Source organism: Lepidochelys kempii, chromosome 7 (assembly GCF_965140265.1).
Source record: "Lepidochelys kempii isolate rLepKem1 chromosome 7, rLepKem1.hap2, whole genome shotgun sequence".
Classification (NCBI taxonomy): Eukaryota; Metazoa; Chordata; order Testudines; family Cheloniidae; genus Lepidochelys; species Lepidochelys kempii.
Genome location: NC_133262.1, coordinates 120610273 through 120630977, shown reverse-complemented (window position 1 = coordinate 120630977; position 20705 = coordinate 120610273). Strand labels below are relative to the sequence as shown.

Below are 20705 nucleotides of genomic sequence, written 5' to 3'. Positions count from 1 at the left end.
AGGGTGGGTCTAAGGGAACCCAAACCTTTGGTGGATCTAAGTCCTGTTTAGCTTCCCCCTCCCCTGCTGGCCCATGCTGGAGATGGGGGCACTGAATAATTTCAGCACCACAATGGCCAATGGATCTTGGGTGGTGGGACTGCCAGGAGCAGCTAAGTAACCGGCCCTCGTCAAAGCCTGACGTCCCTGGTTTTACTTACTCTGCAAGTACTCCGCAATGTACTGCTGAATCTCCTGCAGTGAGCCTCCAGCTGGGCCTGGGGGACCGCGTGGGCCGGGAGGACCTGGTGGACCCTGCCTGTGTCTTGAGTTTGAAGACCCGCCTGAAGAAATAAAATAGGCCAATGGCTTTTAGCATCAAGGGACCAGACCAAGGACTGGTAGGGTCGGAGCAGGCCCTGATCCCTTCACCTGGGTATGGGAAGAGCTATGCTAGTATGGTCAGGGCTGGGAGGGACCCTTAATAAATTACCTAATCAGGATGACAGAGGCACATAACACTGGAGCTCCAGGCTTTGCACTGGCTCCCAGTTCTCTTTCAAGTGCAATTCTGGGTATTGGCTGTTATTAAATCTATCTGAGCTATTTCTCTGGCCCCATCATCACACCATCTGAACACCTCACAGGCCTTAATGCATTTCTCCTCAAAACACCCCTGTATGGCAGGACAGGCCTCTGATCCCCATTGTACAGGGGGGAAACTGAGGCACAGAGAGCGACTTGCCTGACCTTGGGCAAGAAGTCTGTGGTGGAGCAGTAACTGGACCCCAGGTCTCTCAAGTTCTAGGCTCGTGCCCTCACCACTGGACCAGGCTTCAGTTCCATGCCCTCCCGAAATGCCCTTCTCTGAGCCTACTCTCCCACATCCTATAACATCACCATCAGTTGATAGGATCCAGCTGTCTGTCACCAGCATGGAAATCCGGAGCAAAGCATTTCCTGTGATGAGCTCCAAGCTCTGGAATTTGCTTCCTCTTGCAATCTGCCAGCGCCCCTCTATGGGAACCCTGAATTGGATTTATGGTTGATTTAGGCCACTGGTCATTTAGTCTGAAGGTGGAGGACAGGAACGGTGGAGAATAATCTGTGTTGTGGTTTAACGTTGGCAATAGATATTGGGCCAAATTCATCCCTGGTGGGACTCTGCCAACGCATCCCCTCCATGATGGAGCTACAAGGCGCCCATGGCATATAAAGGACCTGGGCCTGAGTCTCCTCTCACACTGGTGTAAATGAGGAGTCAATGGAGTGACACTGGTGTGAGTGAGATCAGAATAAGACACTTGGCTCTCAGTGAGTCAGGCAATCGAGGCAATGCATTCCAAAGGACTGGGTGGCTCCTGTGATGCAGAAAACGGAAAGGTGCGATTCTGGAATTGCCCACTTTGGGAAAGATGTTCAGGAGTGCCTAAGGAGCTTATGAGCACAAGTGCCATTGACTTTCAGTGGGACCAGCTCTCCTAAATCCTTTCGAAATTCTTCCCCATTAATGTCAGCACTTCCTGCTACATGGGACCAGATAGAGTCTGATCCCCAAATAGGCTCCCCTTACCTGCTGAAGACCCTCCTGGGATGCCGGGAGCCCCTGGCACGCCTGCATCACCTGCAAACAAGGGAGAGAGACACAGGTAGCCTGGATTGGGCAGCAAGGGATTAACTCACCCCTTGGGTAGTTTATAATGGCTGATGTGTATGTCCCCTTCCAGCCACAACACTGATTCAGTCTGAGATGGAGTCATCCCAGACCCAGGGGCATGATCTTGGAGACTGGGGTGAAGGGACAGGGCACAACCCTGCAGTGAGGTGAGTAAGGGCCAGCAGCAATGGCAGCCCCTGTGGCTCAAGACAGTGCAGTCCCGGCTCCCTTGGTGCACCCGAAGAGGGCAGCAGGGCCATGCTTTCACTCCACACCAGCCCAGGAGGAGCAAGCTGCCTCAGTGAGAGGTCTCGGTGTGAAAGGGCTGCAGGTTCAGGGCATGAGGAGGAGGAAGGGTTTTCTTTTCACAAACCTTTGTCTCCTTTGGGTCCGGTGGGTCCTCGAGGCCCTGCGGGTCCGGGAGGTCCCTGGAGGGCAACTCCAGCACCTGCCCAACCAGAATGCCAGGAAAAGGAGTTAGAAGTGCACAGGCAGAAAAGCCTTGGGGGAGATTGGGGGAGATCCTGGCCACACTGAAGTCAATGGGAGTTCTGCCATCGATTTCAGCAGGGCCAGGATTTCACTGCCTGGCTCCAGCTAAATGCTCAAGAGCAACTAATGCAGAGAAGGCAAAGTGTGTGCACACTGACCTGAAGAAGAGATTCCTGGGAGGCCGGGCTGACCTGGTTCACCTACATGAAACACACAGAGAGAGGGCAGTCACACATTCCTGCTGTTATAGTATCCCTCACCTGACAGCAGCGCTGTATGCTGGAATCCTATTCACCTGTGAATCCGCGTGGGCCCGGTGAACCTGTGAACAGGAAAACAGAGGCGTTGTTAGACTGTTCACACCCACCTGGCTTGGATTTGCTAGATCACCCAGGCCCTGATCGAGTATGCAGAACACAATCACAGCATCTGATTATCAGGGCTGAACTGGGTATTTTAACCCAGGCAAGGGAGGGCATTCAGCCAGCTTCCTGCTGAGCATGGGTTTATGTTTAACACTCCCGCATCCATGCACCCTACTAAGCACCTCTGAGTCCCAGAGGACCCTGCAGGGCAGCAAAGCCATGGGGGAGGAGGAGCGCCGCCTCTGACGATGTCAGTGACAGGACCTGACGGAATGGAATCGCTCTGTGGCTAAGGCAGAACAGAGATGGGCCTGGACCAGAACAATGAACGGCCCCAAATCACAACCCAAGCCGCATCAGAAACCACGCTTTGCAAATGGATCTTGTCTCTTTGATGGCAGAACCGAACCTCTGGTTCCCAACACCCCTGAATCTTACGGGCACTCGAAATCTAGACTGGAACGTCGTGGCTTGTCACTGCCCTGGCTCCTGAACTGGAATCTAGTTAGTTGCCATGGAGTCAAGGGAGAATCCTATTTATTATTTGTACCGTGGTAGCTCCTTGGAGCACTATCATGGCCCAGGGCTCCATTGTGCTAGGTGCTGTACACACACAGAACAAAAGGACAGTTCCTGCCCCAGAGAGCTTCTGCATTGCTTATCAGTGTGAGGGTTTAGTGCTGAGGCACTTTACCGGTGTCTTGAAAAGCTAGCTGTTGGGGAAGGCTCATGCTCAGTCAGAGCAGTAGGATCTGAGAAAATGGACTCACCTTGGTCTCCCTTTGGCCCAGGTGGGCCTGGTGGACCTGCGAAGAATGTTTCTGTAATGAAAACAAAAGGGTTGTTTAATGTACACAAGCAGACACAGCCATGGAGTGGAGGACCATGACGTGTCCCCCCGTCTACATCCTCCTGAAGCTAGGAATCGCTGGGGGTTCATTTGAACCGCAGAGGGAGAGAGAGGTTTCAGAAGGATCAGGCACAAGAACTGGGGTTAGGAATCAAGTGAAAGTACCTACCTGAGGTGGGCACGAAGGAGCCTGGTCTTCCTGGTGGGCCTGGCGGGCCTGGTAATCCTTCTCCTAAGCAAGGGAGATAGAACAATACTCAGAAGGGAGGGCAAAGGCCGGTGAATGCAGCAGTCCACATAGCAGAGTCGCTGGATTGCCAAACCTGGTGCCAGTTGCCTATTTCTCACTGCACCTCTATCCCACATTAGTCAGTCACTTCCTGCTGTAATACTGGAGGATCACAGCACGATCCAGTTAGGGGGAAACTCCATTTACAGTGTGGTGCAGGAAAAATCCCAGAGTGCCTCAGTGCATTCAAATAGCCTTTCCACTCCTAATCTAGTGAAGCTTTACTTATAGAGGAGTTTTCATTCCATAATAAACAGGGCCCACATTGCTCAGCTCCTGGGGCTGCAGCAATCACCATTTAACAGCTAGTTTTTAAGTGCTGCATTGCACAAGGATTATCAACTCTTCAGCCTCCTCTGCTCTGGGTGAGAAGGGGAAGGGAAATTACCACTAGCTCACCGAAAGGGGAACAAGGAGGCATCCTTAGCAACCAGTATTGCTCCCGGCAGGGAGTGCAAAGGAGCCAAGGCTAGACCGCTGGGCAGTGGAGGATGGAAGATGCTACAACTGCAAAGAAGAGTTGGCACCCTGTCGCCTTTCAGGGTGAAGACATGACTTTCCTGGCCAAAGTTTCCCCACCAGACTTCCCCCAGAGGTCAGGCCCACCAGCAAGTCCAGGGTGTGGAGGGATTTTGCTAGACAGTTCCTCTCCCATTATTGTAAAACTCCCCTTCTAGTGAAGTGTGCCTGTGTGAACACACGGGGTTAAATCCTGGCCCCGTGGAAGTCAACGGCAAAACTCCCATTCACTTCCATGGGGCCAAGATTTCTTCCACAGTGTTTCAGAATTGCTCATCTGGGGGCACATGACAAATCGACTGTAAACCGCCCCTCCCTCCCGCCACAATCCATGGATGTGGGGGAACAAAGTTTTACCTGCTGGACCGCGAGGTCCAGGTGGTCCCTGGATGGACGCGCCTGACAAAAGAAAAGAATCAGACATATTCAAGAATATTTTCATAGCAAAATGAACAAGTTGAAAGCATGCTGCAGGCTTTATTCCACCCCTATGGCCCCTGTGCTCTCTCCTATGTACTGCACATATATAATACTCTATTATAATATATATACCTGGGGGTCCTGGAGGGCCAGGGGGGCCTGCTCGTCCCAGTAAATCTGACGAAACTGAAAAAAAGGAAATATTTTTGCTCTGGAAATATTGTTGTGATGTTGCTAATGAAAGCTATTGGAGTCAGGGGTGGATTAAGGCAAGATCCTTGGTACAAGGCCTCATGGGTCAAAGGGGACCTGGACACACCCATGATTCTGAGAGGACAGGGTAGGGCTTCCCTTGATAGTCCCTCGGGGACCATGAGAACAGGCAGCAAGACCTGGGGCAGGTGAGTTTGGGATGGCCAAGGCCACCAGGGTGGGAAACAGCAAGGAATCTCTCTGGACAGTGAGGACCTGTGAGAAAGACCACAGAGGCCAAAGATGCTGGGCTAGGATGACAAGACTTTTCAGGAGGAGGAAGAATTTTTAAAGGAGGGCCTGAATTTTTTGGTGAGCAAGGTAAAAGGCCAATTTTTCATGAATCTGGGCTCCAGCTAGTCTTAATTAGAGATGGACTCCAGCCTCAAAGCTGAGATGTGAATCCCAAGTTCGGGGGTGTTCAGATCCAGGATTTGGGTTCGGCCCATTATAGAGCTATGGAGGAGTCACAAAGTTCTGTTCCAGATCTGAATTACTCCAAATGCAGTGTTTGCATATGGGGAGCGGATCGGGACCACTTTTAGTCTTAATCCATCCTTGATCAACATCCTACAAATACTTACAAAAGCTTTTCAGAGCATAGTAGAATAATCCAAGGTATAATAAATAATTGTAATAGTAACTGGTTGCAACATGCATACTGTATTACATAAAACAAATTGATTTTCCGCAGGGGATACTGCTGTTAACTCAATTCAGTTTCTGTCACTTCTGCCTTGAAATTAACATTTCTTTCCCTGATGATTTTGTCCTCAAATATGTGGGAGACTCTAGCCCTTGGTCCTCCTCCACATCCATATAACATGTCATTTTGGACTGGTTACTTCTTTGCAGCAGGCTTAGCATTAGTTTTAGTGTGAGCACAGGGCAGCTGCATGTTCTTGTGGCCTAGTGGCCAGAGTAGTGCAGTAAGACTCAAAAAGACCTTAGTTTCAGTCCTGGCTCTGGCCTGCTAGCTCTCCTTTGAGCAGACCATGTCAATGCCCTGTGCCTCAGTTTCCCCATCTGTAAAATGGGGATAATGATACTGCCCTCCTTTGTAACGTGTTCTGAGCTCTACCAATAAAAAGTGCTAAATACGATTATTGTCATCATATAGATACCATGAGCCTCAACTAAACCACGTGCACACTTCGTCTACAACATATTGAGCTAGAGACAGCTCAAGTTGAAGGACCCTCTCCCTTAGCTGGGCTGGTCTCACCCACTAACTCTTCATGCTTCCAATAAAGAACAGAAGCAGCATCTCTTCTTACTTTGAGATAATGAAGTTGCAACTTCTGATTTGATGGTTTCCACAACGGTTTCACCGGTGAGCCCTCTCTCGCCACGTGGACCTTCATTGGGAACAGAGAGAGTGTGGGTTATTTAGCCCATAGAGGACGAGCTCTACCTTTTGGGGGATCTGCAAGGCTCCAGGCTAATGTACTAGCTTCTGATCTCCTCTGACATGGCTTCAGATTTTGCTTTCTGTTAAAATAAACTGGTTGACACAAATTCAATCCTTGATGGACAGTCATCCAAATCTGGAAATTCCTGCATAAATCTGCCATTATTATCAAGCTCAGTTCAGGGTCCATCTCTAGCTCCCACCTTTTTACATAGCAGGATTCCCTAGATCAGGACCATAATCCAGATCCTCAAAGATATTTAGGCACTTAACTCCCACTGAAATCAGTTCCAATGGGAGTTAGGCACCTAAATACCTTTGAGGATCTGGGCCCATATAACAGAAAGGCAGCTTTGATTGAAATGTGCTCTGCTAGATCTAACGCCCGGATAGAATAATAATAGCTGTATCTGTGGCTGTAGCTTTCATACAGAAGCTATTTGGGCACTCCCCACACACTCCTCTATGGGAGGGTGGGGGGAGAGAGACATGAAAATTGGGAATTTCTTAAAAGATTAATTAAAACTATGAACGCAGACGAATGAGCCAAAATGAAAAGCTCTGGAGACAAAAGAGAAAGAGACTTTGCAAGAAGCTGAGAAATAAGGAGCGGGACTGAAAGAGTTTGTGAAAAAGAAAAGAAACGAATGCAGTTCGTTCAGAGGCAGACAGTGTGCTAGGCAGACTGTGTACGGTACCTTGCAGTCCGGGGAGACCAGCTGGCCCAACAGGACCTGGTTTCAAAGGACAAACAAAAAACGACTGCATTAGATTTCCATGGCTGTATTTAACGGTATCAGGGGACAATCAATAGGCCTTTGAAAAGAGCTGAGAACATCAAATCATACATTTGTCCACGCAAGTAAATTAAATCAGGATATGGGCATGAATTAATCAGCATGTCAGTGGATACTGGAGGTTCTGGAGAGGTGATTTTTAGTTCAATACCTGGCAAATAAAGCACATAGTCCATTTAGACTGGTGAAATAACCAGGCAGGTACGGGGTATAATACAAAGACAAGGGGCCTGATCTAGTCTGCCTTGTCCCTTCCCTTGATGAAGCTGAGGAATAACACCACTGAAGCCAAAGGAGTTACACCACTGTAAGAGGCAGACAGGTGCGAGAAGAATCGGCACCTTTGAGGTTTGCTCTATGACTCCATATACTGGAGGGCGATGACTGAATAAGGACTGTTCAGAAGAGGTTTAGGCTGGGGGGTTATCATGGAGCCTGGGGCTCTTAGTGTTAGGGTCTGGAGCGGGCAGTGCTAAAATCTCGTCAGCAGTTCTTGCGAGATTTCTGCTGTCCTGATGACAACCCCACCCAATTCAGGACTGGAAGATAAGCCCCTTCTGCGTCTGGATCTGAAAACAAAACTATGGGGTATGTGTGTGGGTGGGGAGGGGAAGGGGGGAGGGGTGTCAGATCCAGCGTATTTCCCCCCTCCCTTTCTTGAAATGTGAAGGGACTTGGATTTGAAATCCCAGGTTTGACCCATTGCTAGACTGTGTGCATTAGATCAAAATGTAATGGGAGGTTCCAGGCCACAACCTCACTTCCTCCTACTCTTCTGAAGCCTCCCTCCTACTTGTCTCTCTTGTATCTGTCTCCCACCCCCATCTTCACACCCTTCCCCGTGCTCCAAACGACCTGTCTTCCTTTTCAAAAATCCCTCCTTCAAATACACATGCTCACTGCGCTGCCTGTTTAAGTGAGGCCCAAACCCTGGCCTTACTACGGTGGAGATCACAGAGGGCAGGCAAGATGGGGAAGCTAATGAATAGAGAGTCCCTGACCTATGTGGCCTGTAGGACAGGACAGCTTGGCAGGGATAGGAAACCATGGACTCCAGAATGCTCCAGAAAGGAAGAGTGTGGACCCCACTCAGCCCTGGCAGAGCAGGGGGACCCTAGCCATGTCCCCAGGCTGGCTGACCATACTCCTGTCGGCCCAAGAAGCATGTTCACCGGGCTCCCGCCTGCTGCTCAGAAGCAGCATTTTCCAATTCTGCTTTGTGCCCCCTCTCCCACCTATAAGATGAAAAAGCATTTTACCCTGAGATTGTTAAATTCCTGCCAGGGCAGGGACCCTGTCTTTCTCTGTGTTTCAGACAACCCCAAGCACAGTGCTCAGTAAATACACAACAAACAGTGATGCATGCTGCACCTGGAAGGAGCAGGGTTTCCTTACCTGGGACACCGGGTGGTCCTGGTGGTCCTACTGCTCCTGGTGGGCCTGGAGGGCCAGGGAGAGCAATAGCTGATGAACCCTCTGCAACACAAAAACAAGGCAGTTGGCAAACAGAGAAGAGAAGTAAATCTGCAACAAATATCATTTGTAACGAACGCTCTGACCAGTTCTGCTGTCTACATTGCCACAACCGACTTAAATGATGCAAACACAAAGAGACCCTGATCCTTTGTAGGCACAAGGTAACCATGAAAATAGAAGGGATAATAGAAATTAGAGAAAATCATCAAAAACTGGGCCTGTTTAAAATCCCACTCTCATACGTACCAGCAGTTATAACTTGGCCGGGAGCACCAGGTTCACCTAGGAGAGAGAGGGACAGAAGAAGAGTGATCAGTTAACAGATCAACAAAACATTCTGAATAAGTTTCTGATAGCATTTTGGCTTCTGTTCTCATTCCCCTCAATCTTTTGTTAGAGAAATTATAAGGATGGGAGATAATGGGGGAAGAAAGAGACAGAGAAGAGAGAACTCAGCTAACTCCAAAAGATTCTTTAATCAAATGTCCAAATGCTGCATTTGTCAGAATGCATAACAGGCCCAGTTCTATCCTAGATACAAGTGTGCGGCTTCCACTGAAGTCACTGGGGCTTGTGATCATGTATCTGGGGGCAGAGTTGGGTCCAATATGTACATTTCAGAGGGGGAGCTATGCTGATGACTTCTTTGGAGAACACCCGGTTTTCTACGAGCTTCAGGAGACTTTTGTTAACTCCATTTTTCTTTTTTGAAACCACTAGGTGCCACTGTTGATCCAGGCACTGGTCAGGAGACAAGAAAATCCTCACTAATGCAAAGTACCTAGAGAATAAATGAATATCTGGTTTGAATCCCAACTTACCTCTAGCCCCTGGTCGACCGGGGTTGCCTGGGAGTCCTGGTATGAAGAAACAATTCAAAATTATGAATGTAAATATTTTTTTTCCAGATAATTCCCAGAATTGTAATTGTGGGTTAGTGAGAAAACCTCCCACACAGTCACTTGATCCAACCATTTATTCTCCTACATTTATGGCAGGTGGTTTTAAAAAGATTTCCTGCTGTTGATTGCACCTCCTTTGCTTTATCAGAGGGCCCCAGATACCACTGCAAGATGGCCCCAGATTTCTAGTGATGGCTAACGGGGTGGTTCAATTATGCACAAGGACCTGGAACGCCTTCCTAATAACTCAGGGTGGGATTTTCAGAAGTGTAATGGGACACGGTGCTGCTAAATAGTTGTGAAAATCCCATCCGCAGTAACGATCTCAACACCCACTTTGATTCAGAATCCTGTGAGTCACCATATTAGAATCCCTATTTTGACCTGATGAGGGTGAAGATTCCAAGGAGTTCCTGAACTAACATCCAGCAGAAATCTATTTTCTATCAGATGGGTGTTGTTTATTTATTCAGGACATCTCAGCCCAGGTGCTCCTCCAAGTGACCTTCCCATAGCACTCCACAAAGTTTTCCCTACAGTGTTCTGATTTACTCAGTGGGATACACTGCACCCTTGAGATTGCATGGCCTTTTCTAGCTCTTATCATCTCCTCACCAGCTGACTAGCATTAACTCATTTTTCCAGTGTTTTACAAAAAGGAAAGTAAGTGAGCTTAGTCCTGGTGAAAATTTCTAGGCTGACAGCCCTGGAGGTTGAAATCCTTCGTTTATTTACAGGACATCTACATTATGGGGAAAGGAAATGCAAAGTTCTTCCCCATGGCACCCCACCAATGTAACTTAGCCCTGTTCTGGAGGTGCAACCTCTAAGGTTCAGACAGTAACCCATACCATGATACACCTCTACCCCGATATAACGCGACCCGATAGAACACGAATTTGGATATAATGCGCTAAAGCAGTGCTCCGAGGGGGCGGGGCTGCGTGCTCCAGTGGATCAAAGCAAGTTCGATATAACGCAGTTTCACCTATAACGCGGTAAGATTTTTTGACTCCCGAGGACAGCATTATACCGGGGTAGAGGTGTAATTCACCCTTTGGCTGGAAATGCAAACAATGGGGCTAGCTAGAGACATTTGTGGTGGTAGCTTTGGTGATGTGGGACATGGAATTAGACTGAAACAATCAACAGATTTCACAAAGACCATTGGGCAGTCACCAAATGATAACAAGGCTTGGTCACTACAAAACTGGGCTGGAAGTGGATCCTAGCATTTGGGAGAGGACAGCCTTCTCATGTGTCCTTGTCTTGCCTAGGGTTCCATGTGTGGAACGCTGTGAGGCTGAGACAGCTACCAGGCTAGTGAGGAGGTAATGTAGATTTAAATTGTACTAAAGAAAAACCGTCTCTCATGAAGGCCCATTCCTCATTACTACAGCACATTTCAAACTGGGTTTTCCTAGCATTTAATAAAATATCTGTGTTAACCTTAAAAAATGTGGTGAGCTGAGCTCCCCTAACTCCATAAATGAGACTTGATCATGCGTGAATATATGCTGTCAATCTCATATCTCGGCTATTTTAGTGGTCTCTACACCTGTGTTTCACGTAAGGATAATAGGCTTACAAATGTGAGGCTAATAGGAAAGTCAAGGTGCTACAACGTGTTGGTGATAAGCCAGAATATGGCAAAATGACTTACCTGGGGGTCCCTGCGGTCCTGTGAGACCTGGAAAAATAAAGGCAAAAATTCTGAGGTTTGGAAAAATTTCTTTGGGGAAAAACAATAATTTTGTTTATAATTATGGGCAGATCTTCAGCTGTGCAAATCAGCATCCATATACGTGTGTGTAATCTGCATATTGCAAAGGGCCCAACATCCACATATCTTCGCATTTCATTACAATGTCCCAGCATGACTATCTGGCATAGAACCATAGAGTTGGTAGGCAGGCAATTCCTCCAGATGGGATGTGTAACTCAATGGCCTTGTCTAACAATAGTCATTTTTTCCTTTCCGCTTTTACCTGGCTGTCCTGCATCGCCAGCGGGTCCAGGTGGTCCTCGCAATCCTTGCATTCCCATGAGACCTTGTTCCCCTAGGGACGGTTACCAAGACAACATATACATACTCAGATTCATGTAGCGCAATAACCATTTACAGTCTAGAGACTGTTGATGTGAAAAGTGCCAACGTTTCGATTGTAGGCACCTCCCACAAGTCAGCAGACATGCTGGCACATTAAGCGGGTACTTTCATGCCTAAATGGCCAGTTTGAGCATCCAAAGTTAGGAGGTGGGCAACCAGGTTTGACGTGTCACAATGTTGTTCTGTCCAATATAAGATATAAGGCCACTGCTGTGACACAGCAAGAGTCAGGTGATCTCCAGGAGATCGCATACGGTATATCTAGTCACTCGGACTTTTGCTTGAAATGGGGAGGTGACTGTGTGACCATAAGGAAAATACACACACATTTATCTGGTGCTCATGCTACAGAATGCATACGATAGTTTATTCTTAACTTCACTCTAGTGTCTTGGACACAGACTACCCATCGCAGGTGAGGCCAGGATGATGGGGCACAAGGATAGTTAGCCTCCCGTAAACATCCCTCGGTTCAGGGTTAGATGTTTGATGGTACACTACTGTACTACTATGTTGAGAGACCAGGGCCCCAAGTCATGACTCCATTGACTCTGTTACTACATCAGTCACCATCTCAAGCTGCAGGCAAGTCACGATGTAGGTGATCATTTGTCTCTGATGAGGGGCAATGGGGGAGAAGAAGGAAAAAATAGCCACCTACCTCGTGGGCCTTGGTGTCCATCGGGGCCAGCTGGACCTACCCAAAGATAACAGCTCATTAGGGATTGCCGGAATGGTCCCACAGTATACTCAGTATGGGGGGATATTCCCTGTATGGTGTATAGCTGAACACAAGACTATGGCTTTCTATTATATTATGTCTAAATAAGACCTTGACTGGGATCATTGATGGTTCAGAAACTTTCACCTAAATCTTAAAGGTAAGGACCTCATTTATGCAAATATAATCTAATGAAAGAAATCTGTGGGAAAGACCTGGCAATACATACAGTACAATCCCACTGCACAGTTATCTCCGTTCCAGTCCTCACAGAAATGGACTAGCCACTGGCGGAAACAACATCTGTGTGTGTTCTCTAGAAATGCTGCATCAGGTCTTTGTTATTTACCAATGGATCCTTTGGCTCCCGGTTCCCCTGGAGGACCAGGCAATCCTCTTGAGCCTGGCTCACCTGCGATCAAATCAAATTAAAGTGAATACAAATAATGTTGGTGAGGGTAGAGTTCATGACCATCCACAACATTTGCAGCTTTGCAAGCTAAAGGTAGTATTGACAGGCCATTCGGGTCTCATGATTCATGGTGCCACGTGATCACCTCTGGGCATTGGGAGGAAGTTTTCCAAAATGCACAAATTAACTGAGTGCATTCCAGGTGAGGGGGATTCTCGCTGAAGTAATAGGTATGGATCCCTCCCCAGGGATACCTGATTATATGAATCAAGAATATGATCAGATATGGCAAACCTCATGTTCTAATGAACAAAAATGTCAACAATAACAATATTTTTACATCTTTGAAAAATAAGCAGAGCAAGCTTGGATGGGCAGCCTTTATTCCTGCATGCACTTTTTAATAATAATCTACTTCATATTTTATAGCCAGTATTAATTCCAGGACCCCAGACAACAAATGTTTATATACTGACCTGTCAGACCACGAGGTCCTTTCTCTCCATGGTCACCTAAAGCAAACACAAGGGGAGATATAACTTCATGTAATTCATAGAGTCATAGATTCCAAGACCAGAAGGGACCATTGTAATCATCTAGTCTGACCTCCTGTATAATATAGGCCATAGAACTTCCCCAAAATAACTCCTAGAGCAGATTTTTTAGAAAAAACATCCAGTCTTGATTTAAAAATTGTCAGTGATAGAGAATCCACCAGGACCCTTGGTAAATTGTTCCAATAATGAATTAGTTTCAACATTTATGCCTTATTTCCAGTCTGAATTTGTCTATCTTCAGCTTCCAGTCATTGAATCTTGTGATGTCTTTCTCTGCTAGACTGAAGATCCTACTGTTAAATATTTTTCTCCCAAGTAGATACTTATAGAATGTGATCAAGTCACACCCTTAACCTTCTCTTTGTTAAGATAAAGAGATTGAGCTCTTTGAGTCTGTCACCATGAGGCATGTTTTCTAATGCTTTAATCAATCTCGTGGCTCTTCTCTGGACCATGTCCAATTTATCAACATCCTTCATGAATTGTGGGGATGAGAACTGTTTCACTGAAAAATTTTACTGTCGAAGAAAAAGAAAACCGGATGGCAAAAGCATCAAGTAACCAAAGCCAATGAGGTATGTGATTGATCCCAACCTGACATTGGGGGAACCAGGACAAAATATCCTGAGTAATCTAATAGGAAGAAAGTACTGACAAAAGTAATTTAATTGATTGCATACCTTTGGGTCCAGGTGCTCCCAAAGCTCCTTTCTCACCTAAAAGATATAAAAGCAATGGCTTAAAGTATAAATGTTGTAGGGGGAGAAAAAGGTCTCCCTCCATCATTCCTCTCTTGAGACAGGACATGACCCATCTCTTCTTTTGATGCTTCATTTATCTAATCTATCATGCTCCTACCTATCTATGGTATTTCCAGGGTACCTATCACCATCACTAAGTTTATTCTTTTTCCTCCTATCTTTCTCCTATTATCCTTGGGCCCCAGGGTCAGAACCTTTCTCAGATATAACTCTGATTCACAGCTGGGTGTTCTCTTCTGGGCAGTAATGGAAAAGCACAACAACATCGGTTACAGCCACCATAACTCGTCAGTGTAGCAGAAAGTGGGCTCTAAGTCTGACCTTTGGCCCCTGGGAGACCTGCTTCTCCTCTAAATCCTTGAAGGCCAGGAGAACCTGCAAGAAAAAATGAAATTGGGGTTTTAATCATGTCCAGCCTACTCCACCGCTGAACACATTTTCTAAGGAAGTCAAGCATGCAGAGAGTTGTCATTCTGTCTTTGTTTCCTGTATAATAGGAGAATGTGGCACTCACCAGGCGGACCGTGTGGGCCAGGAGAACCCGTCATGCCTGTAAATAAGAAGTGTACAATATTTCAGCTACATTGCAATGGGAAGGAGAACCCATCTCCTTGGGTTTGCCAACAAGTGACCAGATTCCAGAGTGCCCCTAACTAAACAGGGTCCTCCAGCCACTAGACGATCTCACATAATTTGCATCCTATACATCAGAGAAACTTAGTCTTGAACTGGAATTGTTGTGATCTACAGGAAGCAGCTTTCCCTGGTGGGCCAAGCCATAGCCTCTCCTCCTTGCCCAAGGAAGGAGGAATAGAGCTCCACCTTGTTTCAGTGGGGAGTTGCGCTTTATAGGCAAAACTTTTCCTCTCAGTTACATGGGTCAGCTCCCATTGAAGTCTGTGGAGTGGCCCCTATGTGACAGACAGATAAGGATTCGTCCCATTATTTCTAAAGGTTCAAAGGCAGGCAAAAGCCATCTGTAAGCTCAGGTAGATTGTTGCCACCAGTCAATCATCTACAGCGTTACTTAGACTTCCATAAAACAAGCCATTTTTTAAAGTCTAAAATACACCTCTTCCCATTAGAACGTCTCGTTCTGAAATGTGGCTCATTTGGGGGCAAGCCAGCTCATTCATCTCCCCACTGCAGTGAGGCACAAATAAAAACAGCGGGACCCACAACCTTCAACGCATCCTCCCACAGTTCCTAATCAGGGCTATTGCCCATGCAATCCTGCTGCCATTTTCTGTTCACCACTGTATTTACCTTTGAGGCCAACAGACCCTGGCGGCCCAGGTGGTCCTGCAGGTCCGTGATCACCAACAGCGCCTAGAGAGTAAAGCATCAGAGCACGTCATTAACCAGCCTGCCAGCTGCCATCCTCCACCCCCAGAAGGAACTCTAAGATTCAAAAGGACGTATCCACAGCGTGGGGATCACCTGCACCACACTGAGCTTCTCTTGTCCTCCTGGGCAGCAAGACAAAACAAGCCTGCAGCTTGCTCCTGTGGGATCCACTTGCTATCAACAAATTGTCTCCATGAACCTAAACTGGGCTCCCTGTTTTATAAGTCCAGCCATCTCTTTCACCATCCTACCCCCAGATCTATGTGCACCCATGCAAATGCTGCTTTGCAGAGAGGTATTGTATGTTTACCCAGCTTCAAAACAAACCACCAGCCACCTTTAGTCTGTTTTCTTCTAGGAGTCACCTTGAACGACTGAGGGTTACCAGCCCATTTAGTAAGGATCTGATTTTGGTATACGGCTCTGATTCCCGTCACTCAGTGTCATGATTAATCAGTAATTAAGACAACTGAGAACACATTATCCAGAAATGAGCCCATCTCATTGGGCATTACGACACACCAGAGTTTGAATCTTTCTAATGTCCCAGGACTTATCTCACTACACCACCTGGCGTCATTGTCTTCTGTTGTCAGTAAATATTTTAGTGAAAAAAAAATCTATCAGTCATTCTGTGCTAAAAGACGTGTCAATCCAATGCAACAGACAGATCTTTGTAATTAATTGCGGCAGCTACAGAAATGAAAAGATTCTTTTTGGTAGGACACACAATCAGCACCAACCTGTTTGCCTTTTTGCACACAGTCAGCAGTTTTCTGGTTTAGTCTATTTATTCAACTCTGTAGCAGCTTTGGGCCAGAGCCTTTGGTGTGACTCTTGCCTCAAGGTTGGCAGTGTGGACAAGATAAAAATTAGCTGAGAGCCAAACCACTTCTGGTTCTGCAAAACCCAACCCTGACTGATGAGCTTTGGCAAAACAAAAGCCACCTGGTTTGGCCGTTGTCGAGGTGGCACAAAGCCGAAATCTTTCAGCCCTATTCCAAGTGGAGAGGCAGATAACAGGAAACCTGGATCTGAACTATCAAAACTAAATCCTGACCACTGAGGCTTTTGCAAAACCAGAACCGAGACCCAGCCTCCATGGCCCATCTCTTTATGCACTGGGGACAGAACAGGACAGTCTCCTACCTCTGTCTCCTTTCTCCCCAAATCCAGGTGGTCCAGGTTCCCCACGAGGCCCTGGTGGCCCTTCTCGCCCTCTTTGGCCCATGGGTCCCTCCATGCCATGATCACCTACGGTAAGCAAATGGCTTGTAATATAGCTTTATACATTCCATGCAGTGAAATTCAGTGTCTCCTCCTCCCCCGCTGCAGCAGGACGGGGTCCTGTTTTCACACATGCAGGTTGAGGGTATGAACATACTGTGCGAGTCTCCCACTGTAACTGAGCTGTGCTAAGCTCAGAGTAAGATGGGTCAGTGCTGCTTACCCACACTGCCTTTCTGTCCTTTCGGTCCCTCTGGTCCTGGGTGCCCCATCAAACCAGGCATGCCTGTAAGCAAAACACAATGTGGTAAATCTGCAGTTTCCCTGACTACGGTCCAAGGGTGGGTGTCTAAGAAATATGAAAATAAGGGATTTGGAAACCCAGGACTGCAGGGTTAGGGTGGCCGGGCTGAAAAAATATATTGTTTGCTAAGCACTGTATATATGCAGGGGTCTCTTTAGCAGCATATGGTAGGTACGGTAGGGTGCAACTATAAATATTCTCTGGCTCTGAGAACATTCCTGTCCAACACGGCTGATACTGAAGGATACATGACTTTGTCTTTTGCACACACAATGTCAAGGCATGATCACTCATGCAGGCATCTGATAGAACTGTCACAGGCAAAACCCAGTTTGCAATTATTGGCCAGAATCTTTCAAGCATGCTCACAGATCTCAGTGCACCAAAATCGTGCAGGGAAATGTGTGCTCACACACAAGCCAGGACAGGATGAGGCCTTGCGGCAAATAAGGCCTTTGAGCTGCAAGGCAGTGGTTCTGCCTGTATTTCAGCACTACGGGAATAATAACTTCAAGCAGTATAAGACATTTGCAATGGCACAAGAGTCAAACTCAGACTCCATGGACAGCCAGCCTGGAGGGGTTTGATGTGCAGAATTAATCCTGGCTGACTGCAATGTCACTGTGTGTGGTGTTCAGCTGACGCGCCACGGAGGCTGGCGACTTGTTGAACTCAGCCTACCTGGTGCACCAGGAAGTCCTTGATCTCCTGTTAGAACAAAGAAACAGACCATTAATGGGAAAACGGATCTTGCCTTATGTTCCCACCTTCCTCCTTTTGCTAGTTATTACCCTTCTGCCAAAAACCAGAGGGGTAGGTGCCTGGCCTTTGACAAATCAAAGACCCCAACATTCCTCTAAAGCATATCTTGATTAAACCAGATACTGTACGATTCCCATCTTGCTTTTCAAACGGGTGAGTGTATTTCTGGATACAAATACCTGTGATCCCCTCTACAGTGCTCTCTAGACTAGGGTCTTTGCCAGGGGATAGTGCTGACGAGTGAACAGCCATGGGCAGCAGGTATAATAGCCAAGGGGAGGCGTTGCCACCCCCAGCACAGCCGTCCCTGCTGCCTGACACCTGGGCCGTGGTACCCCCTCCCCCCGCCTCTTCTCCTCCCTGCTCTGACCCTTCCCCAAGGTTCCCACGGTTTGCTGCTGCTGGTGAATCTTTGCCTGGGGTGAATCTTCCTCCCCTTCTCTCCTCCACCCCATCCCCATCTCCCCTCCGAGGTCCCCGCAGCTGCCGGCTGCGCCTCTCCTCATGCCCTCACCCCCGAGGGGCGCGGGCTGGGTGTGCGCCTGAGAGTGCGAGCTGGGAGTCAGTGGCAGACGAGGGGAGCGAGGAGGCGAGTGGAGGGCACCCCTGAGTAGGGCTGTGTCTACACTGCCACTTTCAGCACTAAAAGTGGAGCGACAAAAGCTTTAGCGCTGAAAAGCGCCAGGACAGACAGTGCTTTATCGCCGGGAGCACGGCTACCACCCCTCATGCAGTGTAGGCATACCCTTACTTTACACAGTGAAAAAGGCTTCCAGAGACCTAGTAGCAGAGATCACTGAAACTGTTAAAGGGCCATTGAAGTGGTAATGAAGCCATTTGACAGGCATTTGCCAAGGCCCTCGGGAAGCCTGTGGCCATGTTCAGCTGGCTTTTCTATTGTAGGAAAATGTGTTACTGGGGTTAAAAAGAGTTTCCAAACGATGACCCCTCAGTCATTCTCTGTACCAGAAGAAGTCAGCAGTGTGCCCTTGTTGCCAAGAAGGCCAATGGCATTTTGGGATGTATAAGTAGGGGCAGAGCGAGCAGACCGAGGGACGTGATTGTTCCCCTCTATTCGACATTGGTGAGGCCTCATCTGGAGTACTGTGTCCAGTTTTGGGCCCCGCACTACAAGAAGGATGTGGATAAATTGGAGAGAGTCCAGCGAAGGGCAACAAAAATGATTAGGGGTCTGGAACACATGACTTATGAGGAGAGGCTGAGGGAGCTGAGATTGTTTAGCCTGAGAATGAGGGGGGATTTGATAGCTGCTTTCAACTACCTGAAAGGGGGTTCCAAAGAGGATGGCTCTAGACTGTTCTCAATGGTAGCAGATGACAGAACGAGGAGTAATGGTCTCAAGTTGCAGTGGGGGAGGTTTAGATTGGATATTAGGAAAAACTTTTTCACTAAGAGGGTGGTGAAACACTGGAATGCGTTACCTAGGGAGGTGGTAGAATCTCCTTCCTTAGAGGTTTTTAAGGTCAGGCTTGACAAAGCCCTGGCTGGGATGATTTAACTGGGAATTGGTCCTGCTTCGAGCAGGGGGTTGGACTAGATGACCTTCTGGGGTCCCTTCCAACCCTGATATTCTATGATTCTATGATTCTAAGTAACTGCTAACCTGGCTCAAGGAGGAGCTGACATAGCCAGAGAGTTTATTTCTTGATCTAGTCGTTTTACTCAAACCCAGTTTAAGTAAACGAGTCCGGCAGGGAATTCTGCGTAAGGTGATCACACTATTGCCCTAATGCAGGCTGTCAGTGACAAGCACTTGTTCAAAAGGAGAGATTAGGCTTCAGCTTGGCGCAGGTAGCCTGGCGTTTCGTCTCTGTACAGCATACACCGAGCGCCCTGCCACGCAGAGGAGAATCTATCTGGTAATTGAGCTACACCTGTTGCTTGTTCAGTTCCCATGGGGAATGTTATTACTGCTTTAAGGTGAAAAAGGGAGAGGGTCTCACAGGGGAGAGGGGGCAGCAGCAGGGTTAAGGGCTGAGGTGAGCCAGCTGCACAGCAGGTGGTGGTGGGGGGGTCTCGTGGTGGGGGGTCAGGGTCTGGCGGGGGGGGGGGAGGTGAGCAGCAGGTGAGTGAGCGGCAGGTGAGTGGAGGGGGGATCTCGGGAGGGGGTGAAGAGGTGAGTGGCGAGTCAGCAGTGGGTGGGGGCAGGGCCTGGGGCAGAGCAGGGGTGGAGTGTGGGTGGGGGCTGTGGGTGGAAGAGGCAGGACAAGGAGCTCGCCTCCCCCAGGGGAAGTTTCACCCACCACCCATGAGAACAGCCAACCCCTGTCATTATAATACTGGACCCAGGGAACCATTAGAAGGTGAGAAGCAGTCACCACTTCATCAGCCTCTCAACAGAACTAACTTCTGTGAGAAACAAAAGGCCTTCCTTCAGCTAAGTGCTTCTAAATCTAGAGTTCTCACAGCACCTTGTCCGGGTATATGAGAAAATGTCTAATTTCAGACTCACCTTTGGGACCTTGCATTCCCATATCGCCTGAGAAAGGAGAAAAAAAATCAAATCAAGAGAGATCCAGGAGGTATTCCCAGTGATTGCTCATTTTGGGACCATCCTTTCTTCCTTGTTACACTCCGAACTCTCAATGAGACCCCTGGGAGTTTGGGGCGAACATGGAATGCAGGATTGGGCCTTTCCCATTTTAAGTAGTTGTGCTAGTCAGTTCCCTGGATTCATCATGCAAATTATTGGAAGAACCTGAGACACAGAACAAAGAAAGGTTTCAGAGGAACAGCCGTGTTAGTCTGTATTCGCAAAAAGAAAAGGAGTACTTGTGGCACCTTAGAGACTAACCAATTTATTTGAGCATGAGCTTTCGTGAGCTACAGCTCACTTCATCACGAAAGCTCATGCTCAAATAAATTGGTTAGTCTCTAAGGTGCCACAAGTACTCCTTTTCTTTTTTAGAACAAAGAAAGGGAAACAAAACTCTCCTGTACCTTTCAGACCAGGTTCCCCTTTCTCTCCTCGGAAGAAACCTGCAATGGGAAGTAAAATGGTTGTTAGATTTAATTACACAATTTCAAGTAAAACAATCTCTCTCTCTCTCTCTCTCTCTCTCTCTCTCTCTCTC

The 20705-nt window shown here is 47.7% G+C and overlaps 1 protein-coding gene across 1 annotated transcript in view; it reads right to left on the bottom strand.

Moving 5' to 3' along the window:
- COL17A1 (collagen type XVII alpha 1 chain) overlaps positions 1 to 20705 on the bottom strand; it is a 118130-nt gene that overhangs the window by 11988 nt on the left and 85437 nt on the right. The window contains exons 21-48 of the mRNA XM_073354444.1: positions 20572 to 20610; positions 20084 to 20110; positions 17530 to 17556; positions 16768 to 16830; positions 16467 to 16571; positions 15237 to 15299; positions 14485 to 14520; positions 14292 to 14345; positions 13890 to 13925; positions 13129 to 13164; positions 12590 to 12652; positions 12181 to 12216; positions 11398 to 11469; positions 11073 to 11099; positions 9329 to 9364; positions 8754 to 8789; positions 8427 to 8507; positions 6933 to 6968; positions 6101 to 6181; positions 4704 to 4757; positions 4509 to 4550; positions 3513 to 3575; positions 3264 to 3314; positions 2424 to 2450; positions 2287 to 2328; positions 2010 to 2084; positions 1553 to 1603; positions 201 to 323 (exon numbers count right to left, since the gene is read on the bottom strand). Coding sequence (XP_073210545.1) covers positions 201 to 323; positions 1553 to 1603; positions 2010 to 2084; positions 2287 to 2328; positions 2424 to 2450; positions 3264 to 3314; positions 3513 to 3575; positions 4509 to 4550; positions 4704 to 4757; positions 6101 to 6181; positions 6933 to 6968; positions 8427 to 8507; positions 8754 to 8789; positions 9329 to 9364; positions 11073 to 11099; positions 11398 to 11469; positions 12181 to 12216; positions 12590 to 12652; positions 13129 to 13164; positions 13890 to 13925; positions 14292 to 14345; positions 14485 to 14520; positions 15237 to 15299; positions 16467 to 16571; positions 16768 to 16830; positions 17530 to 17556; positions 20084 to 20110; positions 20572 to 20610 — 1482 coding nt within the window. The remainder of the gene's footprint in view (positions 1 to 200; positions 324 to 1552; positions 1604 to 2009; positions 2085 to 2286; positions 2329 to 2423; positions 2451 to 3263; positions 3315 to 3512; positions 3576 to 4508; positions 4551 to 4703; positions 4758 to 6100; positions 6182 to 6932; positions 6969 to 8426; positions 8508 to 8753; positions 8790 to 9328; positions 9365 to 11072; positions 11100 to 11397; positions 11470 to 12180; positions 12217 to 12589; positions 12653 to 13128; positions 13165 to 13889; positions 13926 to 14291; positions 14346 to 14484; positions 14521 to 15236; positions 15300 to 16466; positions 16572 to 16767; positions 16831 to 17529; positions 17557 to 20083; positions 20111 to 20571; positions 20611 to 20705) is intronic.